Below are 18,149 nucleotides of genomic sequence, written 5' to 3' on the forward strand. Positions count from 1 at the left end.
GTTATATGGGTCACATTATCAACGTGGACAGGAGGGAATGTTGTGGCTCCGCCGACTTTACAAGAGTTGTTTGTTCAAATAGTTCCTATTACGTTGACTTACAATCAAAATGTTCACTTACTTGGTTATGTAATCTGGGACTGTTGTTCTCCATCTACACTACATCACAAGGCAATTTAGGCAGGCGGAGAAATAAAATATTAATCATTTTACAGATTGGTCTTCTTGGTTTTCAGAGGCGGTTGTATTGCACGTCATGCATTACTTAAAAGTAATAACATCTACCTCAAGCAACACTAGTGCAGTGAATCCCACAGATCTGAAATATACTTGGAGGGGTGGTGGTAGCGGGAGGGGGTTGAGGTGACGTGCAACAACATTAACCTTTCTGTTGGTCGCTTGTTAGCAGACCCTTCACGCCATGGCAGAGCGAACAGGTACAGGCAGGGCCCATAGTGATAGCCCTATAGTTTAAATCTACTACCCACACATGAACATATGGAAATGGGCTACTATTTAAAAAAATAAATGTATTTATAAATGTATTTAGGAACCTATCCATGTGATTTTTAGTGTGGGTCGACCTCAAATCCTCTAGGGGGGTCCAGGGGCATGCCCCCCCCCCCGGTAAGATTTTATCTTTTATTTCGGAGTTAAATGCATCAATCTGGTGCATTTTGAGGGGAAATTAAAGAGACTAGATCTATGGTAACACCTATATTAAACAGAACTGTATACATTTCAATAATCATAAAATCATGGCCATAACCAATAACATACCATTTCCAATATGAAAAAACACTGAAACTTGTTTATTAATTTATTTTTGGTTCATTTATAGTTGTGAGTGTGTCTGTGCTCCTGAATCAGCCTCTCCTGTCTCCCTCCTCTCCCCCATGCTCCTCTTACTTAGCACTTAGTCCTTAGTTACTCCAGGGAGAATGTCCCTGGAGTAACTAAGGGCTAAGTGCCTTACTCAAGGGCACACTAGTGGTGGTGTTCCTGGCGGGATTTGAACTCACAGCCTTCCGATCTTCAGCCCACCTATCCATTAGACCAATCACTACCCTCTCAAATGGAAATATGTGTTTACATAAATGGTGACCACACCGTTTGAGACCCACTGAGAACTTAGACTAAGTTAACTATCTAAACACTCAGAGAGTCCTTTACCTCACCTGAGCTGAGGTTATCCCGAGCTTGAATGACACACAGAGACCAATCAAGGGCTTTGATTTATGATCTGTATGACAGTGGCCATGTCGGCAGGCCACATCATGTCACCCTGTGTGAGGCAGGCCACTTAACAGGCCAGATCAGAGCAAGGGAGCGAGGGATCATTGTCCACAAGTTAATCGATCGCAGATGGCGTCGTGGTCACGGACGAATAAAAAAATTAATTAAAATAAAATAATTTAAAAAATAAAAATAAAAATAAAAAACGTAAATGGGTCGTGAAATATAGCCTACTTGGGCGGCCGTTAATATACTTGGGCGGCCCGCCCAAGTATATAGTCTATGTGTGGGAAACCCTGTAGTGTTAATGGCAAGCTCATTTGTGCTCCCCGATTCCAAAAATTAGGCAACAAACATTTTGGTGCAGCGGGCAACTTTCATATGAGTGAGCGAGGGGCCATCTTGGAACACAATCTAGTTATTCTTAATGCATCTAAAGTCAAAACCCTGTCAGATAAATAACTTACACAATAAACAACTGTGTACAATATTGTATTAGCTAAGGATTATTTGCCAAGAGTCATAACAGCCCCTCGTAAAATGCAGTGAGGAGTAACAACACTAACTAAGACTTATATGTTGGCTGTATAACAGCTGTGGCTGCTCAGCTGTTTGTATGGGGTTCACAAAAGGCATGCTTCGTAATATCAAAGCCACAGTAAAAATGTTGCCATAACTTAATTAGCCAAAGATATTTTTTTAATGTAGAATCAGAAGAGTGTAGTGGATGTTTTTATCACAAGGCTAAATATCCAGGTGGGTAGGTCCATTTTAAATGTAGAGTTTTTTTGTTTTGCCTATGCTATTATTTGACAAAATAACTCCCCTAGTTTATTTGTTCATTTCTCAAGTTTATGTTGCACGATTAGCCATTTTTATGAAGAAACACATAAGTAGTGCTTACAGCCCTTTATAAACCTCCCAGCGGAAATGACTGTAATCACTGTCAGCCATGCATGAAGACTTTATGATCTGTAAAATCATTGCTGGTTTTTATTAGTAGTAGTGATATGATCCATGCAAAGTCATGTTGTACACAAAGTTCCTTCAGAGACAATATTAGGCCTGTTTCTTAGACACTCAGTGTGTGTGCAGTTTGGGGGGCTGTGAGACTCAGCAGGGTTTAGCGTCTCTTTGTGAGTCAGAGGAGAATATCATTAGACGGTGGGAGGGGGGACTGTAAATCTGAGCAGCACCTGCTCCCTGGACTCTGGCGCGTGGTGTGAGGTCAGCAGCGCCAGATATCCCATCGATCATATTTATTACATTCATCACAGCGCCAGTTTGTTTTAGCAGCTGATCGCAGCAGGGACAGAGACAGAAAGAAAAGGCTTTTTATTTGGGAGACAGGGAATGTCTCCCAAACTGCATCAGCAGTGTCATGGCATTTCTCTCTGCTCAGCGTCCTCAGAGAGAGTCAGTCACTGATGTTGGCTCTAAGGCCCCACGGAAACCACAACTACTGCAGAATGGTATTCTAAGTACAGTTCATGAACGTTTTTGGAAGAAGTATCTTTGAGGAAAACATATTAATGTCTCATCACTTCTGACTATTTGGCAGTTTGAGTTTGCAGTTGAGGTTTGTCCTAAATATTGAAATAGCAATTTCTGTTTTTACTTCTTTGATTGATTTTGTATTCAATAATGTTGAAAAGCATAGTATGTATATTATAGTTTGAATTAGGAATGTTTATCCTTCCCACAAAATGACACTATTTTGATCTGGATCTGACTTTTAAGCCACAGTAGCAGTGTCTACTGTCAGTAGACGTTCCCAGAATAACTCAACAACTATAATATTGACTACAATGACAGTTTTTTCACACCATAGACTGTAGTGTATATGATAGGTGGAAGTTACCCATTCATTTCACTACTGTTTAGATGCCTCAAGATTACATCTTGGCCGTCCCGATGGGACCAATAATGAGACAATAATGAGACAATAATGTACAAAATAACATCATACTGTGTTGGGAAATATGTGTACTTATTGAAGCAAGTGAGAAGTATGGTGGTAACCATAATACCTGTTAAGAATCAACATGTTAGCATTGTCATTGTGAGCATGCTAATAGATGAAAAGGGAATTGAGTGAAGGCATAAAAACGGAGCAACTCTCCTGAACACATACACACACACACCCACACACACACACACACACACACACACACACACACACACACACACACACACACACACACACACACACACACACACACACACACACACACACACACACATTACAGCAGAGTAATATTATGATCTTTAATTACATTTAAGTACATTATTCCATGTCTAGAGTCTGAAAAATGAACGTACTAGTTTAGAACATCGCCGATCGACTTTCACACCTGCGACATGTCCTGAAAGTGTAACTGATTCACTTCAATTGAACATTAATTGAACTGCTTAAAGTGTCACTGTCAGGGCTGTCACACCGGTGTACAAAAATAAAACTCAGATGAGCCACTGCAAAACTAAACCAGTACATAACATTAATATACACTATAATACAGTTGCAATGTATTAATTACAGATACTGACAATATTTTAGCCCTCAATACATTTAATGTCAGATTGTTGCTCTGACTGAGCTCTGCTTTGGTCGACTCATCTTGTTCTTGCATCTAGCTTCTTCGTGATTGGCTGAGGTCCAGTAAAGACAAGAACAAAGGAGTCACTTGGCTCAGTTACCCTGAATCCACTTTTACTCATTAGAGCTCTCCTGTCTCTAAACCAATTAAGCCAATTAAGAATGAAACACAATGCTGCTTGTTTCTGCCATTATGCATTTATCAGAGAGAGGAGTGATGCGAAGGTCACTCAAAACATAAGAATGAGCTGCGTTTGATAAGAAGAAAAACACAGTCAGAAACACTTAACTATAGTCTAATTATTCATAAATATTTTCTTCCTGTTATGGTATTGCATAAAACTAAAGTGCTGAATATGTGTTGAATACTTGCTAATAACATAATAAACGTAACATCTTTCCATAACCTCATAGGAGGAGAGTCTGAACAGAAGCAACTAATAAACATTTTTCTGACAACAGAAGTGCACAGGATTTATGTTAACTTCCTCAACGTCTGTTTCTACAAATATTCCACCGTCTGACTGTATTTTGATGTCGCTGCCAGGATGTTATGTGATAGCTGGGTTATTTTAATCAGCCTCCACAGGCCATGTCGAGGCTGACGCTAAACAGATGCTAATGTGAGGCCCATTAAAAGACACCGTGATAGAGGGATTCAGTGAGCGCAGGCAAGCGGAAAAGCAACAGCCTGTTTATCGCCTCATCCTGCTTTGTGCTCCAAACCTCGCCGCGGCATCCTTGTGAAGCTCCCCCTCTTTCTTTCTCCTCGGTGTTTGCCCCCCTCACATTTCTTGCAGCAGCGTCATGCATGGGGGCATTCCTTGAACAGAAACAGATTTGTTTAGTTCTCCGTCATTTTCTTTCATAGGACCCTTGTCTCTTTTTTTATGGTGCCTGAAAGCAGCACAGAGAGGCTATAGTGAGGAGAATAATGTGCTCCATTTTCTGATGTGTTTAGTTGCACTCTGCATTGCGTCTTTGTGTATTGCCTGTCCTTTTCTCAAACTCCTAATACAATTGTGACAAGAGACATTTTCAGTCTTTTCTAGATTTGAAAAGACTGTTTGGCTTGTTTCTGACGTTCATCTGAGTAGTTAAACTGTATTTGTTCTGGGATGGAGCCCAGAATTATACATTCTTGGGCTCTTGTGTAGAGCTGAGGGACCAGAGTATTGTCCACAGTGGACAGGGAGGACCTGACAATCACTGGGGTTTAGATGTTCCAAAAATATGACAAGACTGCACTTAGTGCTTCACTTTCAGTCTCTGCTGATGTGTGTCAATGTCTAAATAGTTATTTTTATGTTTGAATGGCCAGCTGGAGTTTGAATCAAACTGTCTTTTGGACCTAAGCTATATTTAAGACAAATGTCAACATTTCAATGATGCCTGCATTACATTTTAGCCCACATTCATTCATCTAAATATATCCATATTTTCAACAGTTATTACTTTTAATCACATGCCATGTTAGTTTTAACAAATGGACATCAATCAAAATGTCTGGCTGCAGTTAGAAACACTGCAAAAAGTCATTTTTAGTCAAACATGAGCTCAGTTTGTGCAACTGGAGCTTCACCACTCCCTCCGCAACCAATCAGAGATGATTTGTTGCCTCTTTTAGCCAGTGACAGAGTAACACCAATATGATCTTACTTCCTCTCGACTTCAGGTCATCTCCCCTCTCCTCCCTCACATCACTCATCTCCAAACCCTTCCTTCCAGTCTTTTTCAGTCCCATGTTGACAATCTGTTATGCCACCTGAAAATCATTTCCTTCTCCAGAGGGCCATGACAAGGAGAAGAGTTCTCCTCTGTGTTAGCCTACTGCATGACGAAGCTGTCTCAATCATGCAACAGTTACTTCCTTCAGGAAGTTTTAAAAATAAGAGATTTCCAGATGTTGCCAGAGATTGGATAAATGTTGGCTCACTTGAGTAAATGCAATTCCATATGTTTAGGCTCTTCTATTTTAAGCCTAAAGTGCTCCTCCATTGAGGCAGCTGAGGAGAGTAGGACAAAGACTTGAAATGATGGAAATTCTTCTTACCTAATCCACACAGCTTCGAGATTTTGAATGAACATAAAACAAGCATGCATAGAGTCTTGCCCTTTGTCAAAGGACATTGCACTCCTGACTGGTTCACTGTGTCATCATATAGTGCTTCTTTTGTTACTGTAAAATGAAGCACAGCCTCAAAAGGAAAAAGTTGCAAAAGCCCTGCAGAAATGTGCTTATTGTCTTGGAAAATTATTTAACGATCTCAATAAAACCCAGTCCTTTTATTCTTGTTTATCTTTTCAAAACACCTTTGAGTTTTTCTGCCCATTGCCAACTCACAAAAACTACCATTTTGAATTACTGTCTTATAAAATGGGAAAGTAGAACAATGAATAAATAAAAGGATGGCTCCTCAAGGACAAGTCATGAATGAAAAAAGACTGTAGTGAATGTGAGGGAATCTTAAACAAACTACCTGGGACTGTCAAATTCTGCCCAAGGTGACTTTAACTGTAACGTGGACACTTTTCTGTTTACTTCTTACATATTCAGGAGGTAAAACCGTGTGAAATCCCCAAAAACTGGGATGGAGGAAGGTGTTCTTAGTTTTTCTTTCTTTTTTAAATGGAAAATAGTGTTTTGTTTGCCTCTCACCAGGGAGTATCTTTTCAAAGGAAAAATGTTTTGTTTTATACCATTTTGTTTTGGTGTGCTGGTGAGATGGGAATGAAAGCCATTTAATAGTCTTAGTCGGGGAAAAGGGAATGTGGGCTCCATCGCATAACTGTGTCACCCCGTCACCTCTATGCTGAGGGGGCCTACGTTTTGTGAGGAGTCCAACACATCTTAAAAGGGACTCAGCATGTAGCCTACAGGATCCCCCGTCCTGCTGCAGGCATTGAAACATCATAAGAAAAGACGGTACTTCCACAAACTCCTTTTGAATATTAAAAAAGAGAATAATAAGGGATAAAAAGGCCGGGAAGATGAGAGACAGTCTCTCCATTGAGTGCTGGCATGGTGAGATGGAGAGGGGTGTGAACTTCAGTATGCACATTGTATACAGAGTTGCCCTCATTAGGATCCCATCGTTTTCTGGGGGGAAACATTGTCCCTGGATTTAGGAGACTGGCCAAGACTGCAGGGGTTTATGTATTCGGCAGATCTCAAGGGTAGCGCCATGAAGGACTCTTGGTGTGAAGTGCGGCAATGTTCGTGGTTTATTGCAGTTTTTGAGAATTTTCAAGAGGATCTTTGAATTGGATTTTATTAATTTGCAACTTTGTGGAGAACACCAGTCACTGAACTAGCAAGAACAGTGTGTTTTATGATATTATGGTGACTATCTGTTTGCTGGTGGTGCTGTTTGCCATGCTGGTCATGCTGGGAGTCCCTATAGACCACAAGGGACCACACGGAGCCCATCGCAGTGCTGGCTTATCGAAGTCTCAATCCTGCAAAAGGCTGCCTAATAATGTTGGACTTCACCAGACTTTGAGACACTCCCATAACAAACCACACAAATGTAACCAGGTCTTTCACAGTAAGTACAGAAAAGTGCCCTATTTCCAATAATTAAGGAGTCATACAATCTTTAACATCATCCTAAATTGTTTTAGTTCTCTTTGCTGGTTGGTTACGCAGTTAAGCCTTAGTGCTTTGCATTTTGGGATAGTGGAATTGTATCCTTCTCTACTAGAGTGTTCTTGGAAGTGCTATGTGAAAACAATTTGGCTGTGGTGCTAAAAGCCCTTCGCTGTCTCTGTTGCCATCCCATTTCTGACTATGTCATTTCTCCTGTCTCTGCTGGTCTGATGGTTGCAAGGGAGGGGAAGGAGTGAGGACAGAGAGCAGTTTGCAGAGCGTTGTCCTCATAACTTGTTTACTGCAGGATATTTATCTCTTTTACCTTTTTTCGACAACCCCAGAATAGGGGGAAAGCAAACCTGAATACAAAAGGGTATGATGCAATGAACTATGAAAATGTGGTTATATGGGTGGGAAAGGTACAATGAATGGCTTAATCATTTGCATACTTATTAGGTTGGGAGGTACTTTGACATCTTGCAGTACAATTATACCAGTCAAATAACTATATCATTCCCCTTTTCTTTCTTTTTTTGCACAATCCCCTCCTATCATTATATTTCCAGGTAAAGATTTAGGGCACTGTTTCTAAACTGTTATAATAGTGTCTGCTTTGTGTAACAGTTTTATATTTGCATTTTTTTCAATAGCTCAACAAACGCTCACTTCCTCTTGTAGCAATCCGCCCTCTGAGACAGCCTTCTATTCTGGTGGGTCTAAGTGAGGACTTTTTCTGATAATTGCTTCTATGTTACAGTTCCCTGCTGCTGGCTAGAGGAAAATGCATTCTTCAATTAGTGGTTTTCAGCTGAAGCCTCTTTACAGGTCCAGGGCTTTAAAAGCTTTCAGGAAAACAGGGCATGTGAGGACCAAGTGGAAATGGAGCATGTAAAACTGTAATGCACACATGTATAAGTAAGAAATAAAATAATTTCATAGTTGAAAGACATTTGTCTGAAGATATCATTTGGGTAGCATTTATTGTCATGCACACTTTAGCGTTAACACTCAAACTGGTACATAGGGACATGTCGGGTCACAGAAAGAGATCCATGGGGTTAAACAGCAGGCTGCTGACTATACTGTGACTGTTGATAGGTACATCATGTTTTTGATGGATCAGATGATCATTTGTGTTCATATGAGAATAACACTGGAACAATGATTGTATTAAAAGTACTTTGTGTTTTTATGTATATATTTTTATTTTAAAAAGCATTGGTATTTCATCAACAGGTGAAATACATAAACAATCTAGTATCACATAATAGTCTTTCCTTCTTATGTTTTGATAATCGGTTTTCTTTAAAAATAGGACACAACATAACGTAGAGTACCATTTACTTCCAGAGAGGGAGTGGTAAGAGGAAAACAATAACATCAATGAATTGCTTGTAGCAGTTTGACATCACAGAGGAACATACATCTTACAGTAATTTATTAAGAAAAAACATTAAGGATAAAAACGTATAAAGAATACATGTTCTCTTTATGTCTTAACTATAGTGTTTTGTATGTTGCACTGTTGGACACACCTGGTACTTAATTTGCATTACCAACAACTAAACCGTAGCTATTGTTCATATGACAAAAATCAACTTACATTTCAAATATTGAAACTTGAATATAGATAAAAAGGCCCACCTTTAAATTCAAAGAGAAATTCCTCTTGTTGTCACTTCTATTGCATTTATGTTTTTGCTGAATTGCTTGAAGGAGAGTTTTTGTGGGGCTGTTTAAAAATATATGCTTATGAGGGCTATTTATAGTCTGTTCAATTCTGGGACAGGATCGTCTCTTAATGAGTGTGTTTTTTGAAAATAGTTAAAGGTTACACAATTTGAAAAGCTCTGGTTCCGATGACTAATATGTCACCATGCTCACTTGACATATATCATTTGTTTTGTCCATGATGAAATCAGGTCTTCACAGAATGTTCCCTGTATCCTTCACTGGAGGGCGCTGTTTGGTAACTAATTTCAGTGGAGCAAACAGAGAAGCTATGAGCTGAGGAAATGTGAAGTATTCCAGCTGTTCTTTTTCAGCCATTCATGTTTCCCCTACGTTTAAGAAGAATGCAATATGACCTTAACAATTACAAATGATGACAGGGGCAGAGAGTTGTTCAAAGTGATCACCATTTCAGAAAAAAATCACACTGTTGTCTGAACAACAACAAAAAAAGGGGGAAGAGTAAGAAATTTGTATATGGGTGAATCCCAAATTAGTGTCACACGGGGGAAGACAATTACATTAGGATCATGGGTCACCAGATTAATAGTCCATTGCCATTTTAAGAAACCATATGTAGTTGCTGTGCAAAAATGCGCAATTAACTCTGAGTTTTTGAATGTGCATTATAATATTTCCTTACAGTATATCGGAAATGGACTGTTTGGAAACGTTATACATTAAGTTATGGCTGCACGTAGACTTGGAGGCATACGTTTGTAAAACAAAACGTGTTTTAAAGAAAATGATACACCTATAGAATACAGTTTATATGGAGTCTGGAACACTCTGATGACTTTAACACATTTAATACATTTCAGAAGGATAAAAATAACATTTTATAACTTAATATAGTTTGTAACATTGACATACAAATGCACTATGAAACCACAGGAGACAAAACAAAACCCTAAAGTATGTCAGAACCATAACTATTAAGTTCCCAAAACACACTGTTAAGTCCCTTCATGAATGGTATTGGTAGCTGTTACATTTGTTTTTAGTCGTTAACCACAGAAGAAGACAAATATATCCGAATAGTTTAATAAGGTTTATCTTAAAGAACATACAGTAGCCTTCCAGTGCGCGCTAGCTGCGCTGCTCAGTCGGATCCAGGAGGGAAGAGGTTAAATTTCCTTCTCAGGGAAACATTGTCGGGTCTATGGAGGGGGTAGAGAGGCGCATACCAATTGGCGAGGCATTCCGCTTTCCTTGAATGAAATGCTGTGAATATGAATCCGTATTTCCCCCCTCTCGCCTGAGGTTCTGGGTCTGCGACGCGCACGAGGATCAACCGGAGTTGCAGAAGAGGAGAACCGGGGGAAAAGTGATGGAAAAGTTGCCCTGATCTGTGTCGGGGTCTGGTGGATGAGGGAGCGCAGCTCTAACTCGCAAAGTTTCCGATCTCAAGTGACAGATTCAAAACTGGACTGATATAATGTGACTGCAAGGAGGGAGCCTTTCAGCGTGCACTACTGCGACCGCTCGCGTTATTTTACTCACTTTTTATTGAACTTTTAGTCACAGTGGATTTATAATTGTGTCCTTCTTTTGCACAAAGGAACTAAATGATTGGAGTGAAATCGTCTGACTGCTGTGAGCGCACTGTATTAACGGGATGAATTCAAAGAAAGGATAAAGCTCGTCTACTTCTGCTTGGATATTCTAGCATAGTTTTTACACATGCTATCATTAAGTTCAGTTTAACTACTGAAACCGAGCATGTGTTGACATCTGTTTATTATTTTTTCCGTCTTTTCAAGCCTTCTTCTCATCCACACCAAGAAGCAAAAGCAAGCTGCTGATAAGCTGCTCCTGGACGGTTGTGGTATTTTACTTTTTGTTACTCACACATTTTATTTGGGAGTTACTTTTTTTCAAACTCTGGATTCACAAACCTTGTTTTGCAGTTTGACATGAAGGAGCGTATGCTTAAATTGCTTTTTGAATAATTTGGATTACACAAGAAGATTTCTCACAAGAGAGGCGTTGAATTATGTCTCCAACTTCCATTGGATTTGTATTTCTGTTAGGAATTTTCCATGTGTGCTCAGGTAAGTTAGTGATCATCAACTATAAACACTCTCATTACTCCAGCCTTTTATTCTGATTTTACAACAGTTGAATTTTGATACAGAAGGTCAGGTAAAATAAAAAATCCAGTTATCTCTTAAACTATTTGTGAAAATACATGCCTTATATAATCACTACATTCGATTCAAGTGCACACAACACAACAGTTAATTTAGAAAATGTTCTAAAAATGTGGAAAATCTCTATATATTATACGTTTTTTATTGTTGGAACTTGTTGATTCAGGGCAAAGGTTAACAATGAGTTTCCCAACCATGAGAAAATGCTTTTGAACATTGAACTTTTGTCAAACGGTGAGTGTGTTGAGGCCTTAGTCTGATGTGTATAAGTGGCTCATCTCTTGTGTTCATTCAGTTGTGCTTTGCAATAAGGAAGGCATCATTCTGATACACACTAATTACATTTTGCGAAGAAAAAACTGTTAAGGTAAAGGGGTTGTCCAACTTTTAAGAGCTGAGCACACATAAAGTGCTGGAGCCATGTGGGATCAGTGCAGAGAGCAGCTATCATCGGTCATACAGACAGCATGAGCCCCTGTGGAGACCATGTTTCCATGTATATCACCATTCTGCCCATGCATGACCGTTATTGCTGAGTGCAGCATTTGGTATATGTGTTTAAAGGGAAAAGCATCTCAAAAGAAAAGGCACTTATTTTTCCATGTGTCCTTTTTCACTTACTGTTGACTTGCTTTAATTTAGATTTATTCCATTTATACATCGTATATGAATATACTACAGCTTGGTTTCAGTTGTCTTTGTCGTCTGGTGCCGCTTATAATGTTCCTTATTATCTTTCACATTATTCCTCCTCACCCATCACATGGGAGTCTTTATAGAGCTCCTAACTATGATAGCTGGGGTTTTCCAGGTCAGTTGCTTCTGAGTTATGTGGAAGCAAATGCCTTCCACCCCATTATAAGACATTAGGGAAAGTGCACACTGAATGGCAGAAAGTGGGGCATTTTGCACAAAGAAAAGCTTCTACTAAATCTGTGAATCTTTGGAAAGAACAGAAAAGCTTTACCAAGTGTAATAGCAGCAATGTCAAGGCCTTTAACTATTGTTCATAGTAGCTCGAACACATCTTTATAATAACCTAAACAAAAGCCTAATCACATTAGCTCAAGTTCAAACCTGAAAAGCCAAAGGGTTTATCTTTCCAAATTATTAGTTTGTTTCCAAATGTTTTTCTTCACTGATATAAATGTTAATGATCTCAAACTGTGAGGTCTTAGTTCGCCTTGTTCGTCCAGTTTTCAATCACATTCAGCATCTGTTTTCAAATGTGATTCATGCTTCCGGATTTGTTTCCTGAATTGGGTCTTTGTTTTCTCTGAGAGTCAGTGATGTACTGAAGGAACGCCTGTGACACCCCAGTCACTTGAGGAAACACTGTAGCACCTAAACAGGAAGCAGGGTTAGAGGTGAGCGTTTCGAGCTAGGTGGTTGCTCCATCTGCTCCACGGATCCTGGGCCTGGGCTGAGCCGCTAATGGTCCTGTCTTGAGAGAAAGAGCGTCAGACACCAGGGTTTCCAATTACGTCTAGCTGTGAGGATGTCTGGGGAGGTTTTCTGGGGAGAGGCGTGAGAATAGGCCCCGCTAATAGAGATGGACTGGACAGCAGATACTCAAAGGATTGGTCGTGGATTAGACACTAGTGTCAGGGAAATTGGATTACACACCACTTGCCTGGAAAATATTTCATATGTGCTGCTAATTGGAGGGTTAACTACTTCATTCCAGTGTAGGGAAGGTATCAAATCTCTTAAGCAAACTCATAATGGTATTTAATCAAATCTATGTGGAAATGATCAGGATTATGTTCACATTGCTGCTCTGATTGCAAAACGTTATACTACTTGTATGTGTAAAAAAGAGGGAGAGAGATGAGTTGACCTTTGGCCTTGTCAAACTTGTGTTGACTTGCTTATTGCCACCTTGCTCTGTCTGAAGGCTGTAAATTGATACCTCCATCTATCATGTCTGGCCCTGTTATCAGGTGATCTGTCCCCCGCTATACACTAATGGTTGTTATCTCTTTCCCAAGTGCTCGTCAGATCTTAAACTCACCTCAGAGGTACCATTCAGATGAGGGCAAGAGGCGATCACACTCCAAATTACACTGCAGGTTTTTAAGCAGAGGATGGCTGTTAACAATTTATATTTTATCATTTCAAGGTACAAAGTAGATCAATGCTGCTATAAACTCTTTAGGTGATCATATGCAATCATAGCGTTGTGTATGTCTATCCCAGTGCCGATACAAATAAAGGCTGTGGGAGCTGTGCCCTGGTAATCAGCCCAGACCCCGGCAGCACATAGCAGTTGAGGTTTGACAAATTGACTTGTAAGTGTGCTGATAAATTGTGGAGCCCTTCCACCTCTTACATCATGGCGATATGACAGGACACAGCAGGTTTCAGGGCCAATTAATGACCAGAGACCACAGGTGAGAGCCATCTCTGTCTCTTGTCTTCTTTACAATTACCTTTCATGGCCTGAAAACACAGTCATTACAGCCAGCCTTCAAGATCTCTTGCAGTTCCCCATTATTGTATCTGTTTTGTGAAATAAGGTTCTGTTATTCCAAATAGCCCCAAGCTCATGTGGTTTTCAAGAGACTACCTCTCTGAACCCATGTTGTGGGAGGGCAGTAGGTGCCTTGCTTACCCCCATTTCAAAATATCACACCTGTGTGAGGTGACAGTGCTCATATGGCTATAACTCTATAACTTCCACTAATGCACATTAATCTGATCCTAATCCAAATCAAGCTGGGTTTTACACCCTAAGATCCAGGATTATGCAGACTTTGGCTTAGTGAAACCACATGGAGGAATGTGGGAGGGCAGCCCGTGTCCTCTTCCTGTTCATGAGAACTGTGACTAAGTCATTAATGACTGATGAGATAAACATTTCAAAGCAGTTTGTTTTAGGGCAGATAATTAGGCGGTGACTCTTAATGATCTGCTTTCCCCCAAATGCTCTTCCCCTAATGACCTATGAGCGCTGCTTAATTGGATTAATTACCAAATCCATCTGACGTCAATAGCTTGTAATTTGGCGTGGCTGCATCTTGACTGATAGGCATGGGCAGGCCTGCATAGAGAATCAGAAGATTTGGATACCTTTCAAAACCTCCCAATGCCCTTTGTTGTGCTGATTTGTAACTCATCTTCTCTTTGTCTTATCATGCTGCATTCTAAACATAAATAGCTGAGTAGAGTTATGCTCATTGCTTGCTCACAATGTTACTACAACTTATTTAGCAGGTCTCACTTTGTCTGTCAAATTGTCTCTCACTAAAAGCTCTGCATATAGCCAGACTGCATTAAGCTGTCCACACTAAGAACACTCTGGAACTTCGTTTAAGCGTTTTTGTCTGGAGCCGGCTGGTAGTAGGAAGCAGCAGGCGTGTCCTGGATATTAACAGTAGGTATAGTAAATGCATCTTGCTCTGACAGTTGACATGGAGGACAAACATTCCCTGTTGCCAGTCAGTCCGGAGGTGATAAATGACATGTCCTTATAAGATGAAAGGTGTAGTCTGGTTTCTGTCTCGGTTCACAAAAGCACGCTTTGAATTCCCACAGCTTTGCTTCCTGTTATGAAAAATGCTAAATATGATAGTTGCAGACACAGCAGCATTGAAGCAAATTACATAATGTTCATAGTCATTAAATTCTACATACATATGATGTTACTTAATCTAGCTTTACCGGGATTAGTTTCCCCAATGACGCCCACTAATATAGAGTGAGTGAGAAGCAAAGAAGGACAGGAGGGGGAGTGTGTTTGTGTGTGTGTGGGGTGACGAAAGGGGGCTTAAGGAATCTCTTCATCCTCTTACCCATCCCCCGCATTTTTTTGTTTTGGCCCACTTTTTTTTCAAGACTGCCTTTTTTATGTGGCTGGTCAGTGCAGAGCCTTTCTTAAATAAGCAGACAGCTGTGGGGATGGGGATGGCTGCATTGTGTTGCCCTTAACAGGGCGATTGTAAGGCATGGAGGAGGGGAAGAGAATGGTTCACGAGGGACTGATGGTGTGTGAGGAACGTAGGGAAGGGGGGGGGGGTGCGCCTACACAAAGGCAACCCCAGGGTGTGGAAGGGGGGTGGTGGGGGGGGGGGGGGGGGGAGGACGGAGGACGAAGGGGAGGACGGAGCAGTCAAACATACCATGATACACCAGCTCTGGGAATACTCTTAATCTGGCTCTCTGTGCTCACATTGCATATTCTCCGTGGTCCCTCATGGCAGCAAATGTGCTGATTAGGGTGGATGTGGTGGAAAACTGTGAGGCAAGGACACTGGTGTTGTTTTTTCTTTTAAAGGTGGACATCTGGGGAGCGGTGAGGTTGATGTGCAAAAGTGCTGAGTAAATAAGTGATCCCGGTACAAAGCTTCAGTGCGGCAATAAGGGTTTGGTTTGGTGTAGCTTGGCAAACCTCATGTATCTAAATTTTGCACGCTTAGGAACTCCCAGAAGGCTTGTCCTGGGGCTGGCGTTTGCTGTGGTGGAGAAGCTATGCTACAGTGGGGTGCTGTGCCTTGTGCATTTAAAAAAGGCTCCGACCTCCCTCCCTTTCATTTTCCTCCACTGGGGAGACAGAGATGGCATTGAGGACAGCCTCTCCCCAGTATCCTTCTTTTCTTTCTCCCTCCCTGTGCTCAGGCCTCCTCCCTGCCTCTGTCACCATTCTATTACCCTCGCATTGCAAGGCCTGGATACACTTTTGAAATGCTAAACCTCTCTTTGGTTATAACTGACAGGGGGAAATACCATTAAAGAGGCTGAGAGGAATAGATTAAATTAGCAGTTAAAAGAGAGAGTGCTAATTAGTTGATTAATGTATTTGGTTCCTCGCCCTCTTAGCTCTATTGTCGTATTTAAGATTCCCTCTGGTGACCAGGCTCCCCTTCCCCAAATATTGTTTCCTGTTTATTATTTCTTATAATCCACATGGAGCAAGTGAGGCTTCAGGAGATTCATGTTTAAAAGCCACTCTTGTCATCTAGAGCTGCATCAGCAACTTTATGTTCCTGGGGGCTAATTCTGTCACACAAAGACAGTAAAAGTAGGGCTGCGCTCTATTTAAGAGGAAGTGCTTGAAAATATAATTAATGAGAAGGTGACCTTGAATTTCACTATTGTAGGACTGCTTTTGGAGCCGCTCCCATCATTCACCTGTAACCATGGTGAAGAGGATTCAAATGACTGGGTGCATTTCCAACATGTAAATACAGAGTCGCTCTGAGCTGAGAGATTAACTGTAATCTGTTATCAGGTTTACCACTTTCTGCAAATTTGTGACATTTCCCTTAAATCTGATGTCACTATTGACATGAACTCAAACAAATGTATTCCTTTTCATTTTATTTCCTTGGTTGTAGATATTATGTGTGTTGCCACTTACTTACTAAAAAGTAACACCACTATTGAACCCTTTAAAATAGCAACAATACTTTTGACATATGCTGAAAACCTGGGAATAAAGAAAATAAGCTGCTCAAACCTTACTTTTCAATTTCGAGCAGAGCTGTCTATCAGTTCTCCCTGTCACTATCTCAGTCCTCTTCCACTATACAATCCTTCCTCTTATGCAGTCACTTTCTCTCCCTCCCACGTCCGCTCTCCTAGCCTATACAGTGAAAGCTCTAATTGAATAACAATTGTAGTCACCGGGTGAGAGACAGGTTGTTCAGGCTTTAAGAACAAGATTGCTTTTGAATGTGCTGCTTGTCTGTCACCAAGTGTTAATCGGAAGCTCAAAAGTGAAACTATTAAAAGTGCTCTTTAGAATTAGAGCCCCACCTCCATTTCCCTACATGCACTAGGCTCCAGTAATCTCACCTCTCTTTGACTCAGAAGACATTGTTGCAATATGTCTGAAGGCAGTCTGTGATAAATGCTGTCCTACTTGACTGTTGTGATTCTTTCTGACGTTTAGCTTTGACAGCCGGTGTTTATCCCATCGCAGTATGTCCTTTAATCAGAGCACACTATTCACTTCTGTCTCTGTGCTTTAATGGTAATCATGGCCATTATTTCAACAACTTGAAGTGTAGTTGGCCTCATTTTTCTGGGAAGCCAAAGAAACATTATATAAAGCATATTCTTTAATCATTCACTTTGATTGAGCTGATTAATGCCTCCTTTTTTGCATTTGCTTTTTGTATTTGCATCATAAAATGTATTCTGACATCCTTGGAATACAAGGGCTTAAATGTGCACTCCTGTCCTGTCTCTTGTTGGTATGATATATATAATTATGCTTATTGATGGACCACAAAGCATAAATATTTAAAACCATATAGTATTCTATCTATTTTTGTTATTTGCTGCCTCACCTTTGATCACTTTTTAAAGGAGAAGACAGAAATCCGGTGTCAGTGGAAAATAAATACCCTCACAGTGGTTATTTCCACCTACAAAACAGTTTGAATGGCTGTTGGTGATAGCGATATTTCCTTTCTTGCATTTGTCATCACAGCTGTCTGATTTCCCCTCCCCCATCGTGTCCAACACTGGAGGAAAACAGGCTTTCTTAGAAATGTTATTCAGACGTCGACAGACAGTTTCTCCGGTTGTCAAAGGTAGAAAACTGAAGACACGAATGAGGGACTGGGATACTATTATTAAGTCATTTAAAAATGATTTAATGAAAAGAAAACATTATTTGATAAATAAATTGGGTACCTGGAAAGTGGGTATGTGTTTTGAAGCGAGGAAAGGGTCAGTGGCTGCTGGAAAGCCTACAGGCCAGTGAGCAGTTGTCTGCAGAAGGAAGTTTTATTTTAATGCCAGACTGGGCACAGCTTCCCCTCTGTGGATGTCTTGAAAAAGGCTTCTTGGCAGACTTTGCCCCTTCATTAATTTTGACCAAATATTTACTGTG

At 40.5% G+C, this 18,149-nt stretch overlaps 1 protein-coding gene across 6 annotated transcripts in view; it reads left to right on the forward strand.

The window, feature by feature from the left end:
* The window catches only part of robo1 (roundabout, axon guidance receptor, homolog 1 (Drosophila)), a 254,486-nt gene that overhangs the window by 96,108 nt on the left and 140,229 nt on the right, over window positions 1–18,149 (forward strand). For 2 of the 6 annotated variants that reach the window (XM_034207107.1, XM_034207108.1), the window contains exon 1: window positions 7,031–7,380. The exons of 3 other annotated variants lie outside the window; for them this stretch is intronic. In XM_034207107.1, the coding sequence (XP_034062998.1) occupies window positions 7,173–7,380 (208 nt within the window). In that variant the 5' untranslated portion in view covers window positions 7,031–7,172. Of the gene's footprint in view, window positions 1–7,030; window positions 7,381–10,291; window positions 11,210–18,149 lie in introns of those variants that run through there. One more of the 6 variants, XM_034207112.1, reaches the window with a different exon arrangement.

This window comes from Gymnodraco acuticeps, unplaced genomic scaffold (assembly GCF_902827175.1).
Source record: "Gymnodraco acuticeps unplaced genomic scaffold, fGymAcu1.1, whole genome shotgun sequence".
Taxonomy (NCBI): Eukaryota; Metazoa; Chordata; class Actinopteri; order Perciformes; family Bathydraconidae; genus Gymnodraco; species Gymnodraco acuticeps.